The sequence below is a fragment of the Malurus melanocephalus genome, unplaced genomic scaffold (assembly GCF_030028575.1).
Source record: "Malurus melanocephalus ecotype Western Australia unplaced genomic scaffold, MMel_1.1 scaffold_857, whole genome shotgun sequence".
Classification (NCBI taxonomy): Eukaryota; Metazoa; Chordata; class Aves; order Passeriformes; family Maluridae; genus Malurus; species Malurus melanocephalus.
In genome coordinates this window covers 7,985-13,159 of record NW_026624089.1, presented here as the reverse complement: position 1 = coordinate 13,159, position 5,175 = coordinate 7,985, and the positions used below count along the sequence as shown (strand labels likewise).

The 5,175-nt window shown below is 50.0% G+C and overlaps 1 protein-coding gene across 1 annotated transcript in view; it reads right to left on the bottom strand.

The window, feature by feature from the left end:
* Nucleotides 1–2,680, bottom strand: part of SGMS1 (sphingomyelin synthase 1) — a 14,997-nt gene extending 12,317 nt beyond the window's left edge. Inside the window, exon 1 of the mRNA XM_057385703.1 lies at nucleotides 1,869–2,680. Within this exon, the coding sequence (XP_057241686.1) occupies nucleotides 1,869–2,485 (617 nt within the window). The 5' untranslated portion in view covers nucleotides 2,486–2,680. The remainder of the gene's footprint in view (nucleotides 1–1,868) is intronic.
* Nucleotides 2,681–5,175: the final 2,495 nt, after the last annotated feature.

Genomic DNA, 5,175 nt, shown 5'->3' with positions numbered 1-5,175 from the left:
TGACCCCATTCCCTGTGTCCTGTCACCAGGCCCTTCTGAAGAGTCTCTCTCCTTCTTTCTTGGAGGTTTCCTTCAGGCACTGGAATTCACTTGTTGCTATTTTGCTTACTTTTAAAAAAATAATATTCCTAGCAAGCTGAGTTCTTTCAAAACTCACAATTGGCCATTTTTTTACATTTTTCAGTGCTTTTGGCAGGGTTATTAAACTGGAGTGYTCCACTCTGGAAGCAGTATGACTGCGCAGTGCCAGATCAGTAACACCCYGAGTGCCTTGATTTGTCAGGAAAGCTCCAACTCTTGCAGGGTAAACACATTTTGCACTGGAGTGCAATACAGTATTCCAGAYATTTTTCTTCCCTCTCCTGGTGTAAACATGGACAAAGCTGTGAGTAACAAATTATAATTATTTAGAAGCAAAATGGACWGAAATTGAAGTGTGCAGGGTATTGGAGCAGAGTTTTTCCTGTGCAGGGTTTTTTCTCTCAAATCCCATCCAGTCCTAGTTCTACCATGGGCAGAGACATTTTCCACTGTCCCAGGCTGCTCCAAGCTCYAATGTCCAGCCTTGGACATTGCCAGGGATAGGGAAGCAGAGGACAGGAAGGTCCATCTGACCCAGTGCCCTCCCTTCAGTCCAAAATGAAGTCTCCAAGGGAGGGGATCCCTCACACCACCCAAGGGATTCAGCTCTTTCTGCGGCGACCATCCTTGGGGTGTTCACCCTCCAAAGCCACACCAACGAGGTCCTCCAGACAAAGACACCTCGCTGKGCTCCTGTACCTGCCAGCACCTCCCTCCTGCTCTTCCCATTCTGCTGCTCAGCCACAGCTCGGGTCTCTCAGGCTTTGATCCCTCTGCTCACGGATACAAAAGAGGGATTCTGGTGTTCAAAGCATTCCATTATCAGTGCATACACTGACGAAGCTCTGTGACTCCCTAACTTACTTCCCCTAACACCAGAAAAGGGAACTTCCTRTGGCARGAGYTGGAACRGGATCATCTTTAGGGTCCCTTCCACYCTCAAACTTTCTGTGATTCTGTAACACAAATAAAAACAAACACCCCAAAGCAAATGGGGGACAGAGTAGGGGGGACCTTCACACCTGTCAAAGACACCAGCATGTTGTCATCAACCCAACCTACATCTCAGTGCTTCAGAACCTCCAAGGGTTCTGCTGTTCTTCACCTGCAGCCTCTGCTCAGCTCCACCACAGTGTTTGATCCCTGGTGTCGCCCTACCAACCCAACGCCTCCTTCTTGAGGGCAATCCCACACCACCTCCATTAGGTGTGTCTCTTGGGTTTAAAATCATGGGATCTCCTGAGCTGGAAGGGACCCACAGGGATCATCCAGCCCAGCTCCTGGCCATGCCCAGACACCCCAGCAATCCCTCCCTGTTCATCCCTGACAGTGCTGTCCAAACACTCCTGGAGCTCCAGCAGCCTCGGGGACCATTCCCTGGGGAGCCTGGGCAGTGCCAGCACCCTCTGGGGAAGAACCTTTCCTTGATGCCCACCCTAAACCCTGCCCTGGCCCAGCTCCAGCTGTTCCCTTGGATGCTGGTTCACAGCTGTCCTCACAGCTGTGCTCCCTCTAAACAAACAGCAACTTCAGAACATCATTTCACCCACTTCATGGCTTTTCACCCATGGAAAAGGTTCAAGTGAATGGTACAGGCAAACACGATCTGGGGTATTGCTCAGTTTCTTAGGGAACATTTGAACCCTTGCCTTCTCCAAGCATTGTGTGAKCCCTATTTCAGCTTGGAAAACCAAGGCAAGGAGATCACAAAGAAACTTCATYGTGCTTGGATGCAAACCAGCATCTRCCCTSCAAAACCACCCCAKTTTTGAAAAGGTTTTACTTACTTGTATTTCAAGAGCAGCCACTGAACAAACCACAGTCCTACAAGGATCATGCCGTTGATTTCACAAATAGAAAAAGCCCATTGCACCCGATCAAAGCGATCAAAAAATGCATCTGGGAGGGGAGGCTGCACCTCCTTGGGAGGCACTCGTTCATGAACCACCGAGATAGTCACCGTGGTGAAGACGAAACAAAAAAGTGCATAAATAAAAGCCAGGAAAGTCTTGCCCCACTCCATGGGATACTGCGAGCGCTCCGGCTCCGGCATCGGGATCTTGATCATCTCCTTCTTGAAGCCGTTGGGGACCCCGTTGAGCTGGAGCGCGGCGCCGAAGCCATTGTGGCGCGCGGCGTCACCRGCGCGGACGTGCCCGTTGGCGTGGCCGTTCTTGTGAGCCTCCATGTGGTGAGCCATCTTCAGCCCCTCGATCATGTTGAGCAGCCGCTGGCCGCTGTCGGAAGACACCCGGCACAGGGGGGATTTCTGGAAATCCTCCTCGGTCAGGTTGATGAGGTCCCGCCCGGTGAAGCTCCTCAGGGGCTCACAGTACTCCGGCACGGCATTGTCCGTCAGCCAGCCGGCCACCTCCTCGGGTGACCACAGCACCACCTCTTTCATCTCGCCGGGGACACTGGCGCTTCAGAGCGGGCAGCGGCCGCCGCGGCCCCGGCGCGCCGGGCAGCTCCTCCTGGGCTTCATGGTGTCCCGCTCGGGAATGGGATTGGCCGGCGGAGAGAGCCCGTCCCCGTGCAGCCGACACCCGCCAGCATAGGCAGCGCTCTACTTCATATTCGCGTGGCCATTCTTCCTCCTGCGTGGGGGACAAAACCCAAAAGCAGCTGTTAGGATGGGGGTCAGCTCAAAGCCAAAATTGCTGCACAGAACTGGTCCTGAGAGACAAGGACTCAACAGAGAAAAGAGCAGCAGAGTGGAGCTCCAGCCTGCACACACAGCCCTGTCCTTCCAAAAGCTAAAATTGCTGCACAGAACTGGCTGTGCTCTGGTGGACAAGGACTCAGGAGGGAAAGGAGCAGCAGAGTGGAGCTCCAGCCTGCACACACAGCCCTGTCCTTCCAAAAGCTAAAATTGCTGCACAGAACTGGCTGTGCTCTGGTGGACAAGGACTCAGGAGGGAAAGGAGCAGCAGAGTGGAGCTCCAGCCTGCACACACAGCCCTGTCCTTCCAAAAGCTAAAATTGCTGCACAGAACTGGCTGTGCTCTGGTGGACAAGGACTCAGGAGGGAAAGGAGCAGCAGAGTGGAGCTCCAGCCCGCACACACAGTCTTGTCCTTGCTGAGCTCACTGTTGCTTCCTTAAAACATTTAACAATTTAACACCACTCTGCAGCTGTGAGAAGCCTCCTTCCTGCTCGGGATTTGTTGATTTTTTTTATTTCTGTGCTCCAGACCATGAGCAGCACCCAAACTCCTCTCACAATCACTCGTGGATTTAAGGAGCTACAGAGCAAATGTTTGGTATTCTTTGTGACAGAAACCTTTCCTGCCCCTTCCAGACTGGTACCTTCATCCAACCTGTGGCACAAGCGATTGAATATGAAGCTTGCTTTTCATTCTGCAAGGCAAAAATCATAAAACCACAAAATCCCAGACAGGTTTGGGTTGGAAAGGATCTTAAAGCTCATCCCATTCCACCTGCTGCCATTGGCAGGGACATCTCCCATTGTCCCAGGCTGCTCCAAGCCCCACCCAACCCACCCCAGAACTCCTCCATGTGCCATATACAGTCATGAACACCAAAAAATTGGTGTGTAAAAGTGACGATCTACTCTCTGGGCCAAAAGAACAGCAGGAAAATTAATTATCAATCAGATCAGCCTGAAAATAACCAAAGCATTGAGGTTTGCAGGTGTTCAGCACCTCTTGGAGGTAAATTTGACTGTTCCTATAACACACTGCTTCAATGCAAAGGAATATTTTCTACCACATAAAAAAAGGAACCAGGAGAAAAATTAATTTTTTTTTTAAAAAAAACAGGAACTAGGTAAGAAACTTGCACACCAAATGAATTACAAAAATAGCTCAGAAAAGCTGATCACTTCCAGTACGAAAATTAAAAGGACAGGGAAGTTACTTGCTTGGAATCCCWTCCTGAATTTTTGAGACACAAGCTGCAAACAAGGCAGCGCTGGCAGTGCCCACCACTGGGAAATGCCAAGGTGTGAGGAGTTTATTCAACCAACAAACCCTGCCCCTCCCCAAAGCAAGGAGAGGAGAGCAGTGGGAGCCCCCATACCCCGTGCTCTGCTGCAGCACTGTAAACACAAACTGAGAAAGCAACAGCACAGGGAAAAAAAAAACCACTTCATATTTTCAAAAGTCAGATCAAGCCTTTATCGGCTGTAAGAATATTTTTAGCCTCTTACAAGATACCAAGTGTTTGCATTTCAACRAAGGGAGGCAAGCTGGGGCTGAGGAAAACCAAAATAATTTACCCTACTGGCACAATTGGAATTGAAGTGGCTCAGAACAGACCCAGAGTTTACTCCTATGCAAACACAACCACACTGCACATCAACTTATTTTCTTACGCATCACCTCAGTAAGAAACACAAGGCGCAGTTTTTAATCTGTTTTTCCACAGAATGAACCGTGATGGCTGAGAAAATGAAAAGTTCTGGATGGAAGGACTGGCAGCACTTTGGACAGGCCATCTCTCACTCTCTGGGCACACTAGGAATGTGCACATYTCTAAATCCATGGAGCAAACAGGGATAAAATAACTTTTCTACCTGGTGAATATCCGTGTTGCTTTAAAGCAGGAGTGAGGATACAGCTCTGTTTACTTCCTTTTTTTTCAGTACTGAGGAAGGCTTTCAAGCCACAGATTGCTTCATTATTCAAGTCGTGTTTAGCAAATCAGTATTTAGTTACAGAGCTCTGAACATGGAAGAGGGATGGCCTGAATTATGCATGCTAACCCACATTAGCAGCTCCTACGAGGAGCAGCTCCGATCCACCCGCCCATCTCTGTGTGCTCATCTCAAATCCCGGCTTCTGGCAGCACAAATTCCCAACAGACAATCCTAACAGCCTTCTCGGTGGGCTTGGTGCTTCCAGGATGGTGCCTGACATGTTGATAAAGACAGCAGTTTTTATTTTTTAATGCTGCTGGCCCAGCTCCCTGTGCTGCTCCACAGCCCCATCACCGCCTGTACTGGGTTTGTGTCCCAAACCCAGCCTGGCTTTGGGGCTCCCAGAGCACTCAGTGGACACCACAAGGTGGGGCAATATTAAACCCTGTCTGTTTTCAACAGAGAACACCTGAATCCCACTTTCCCAAATCCCTG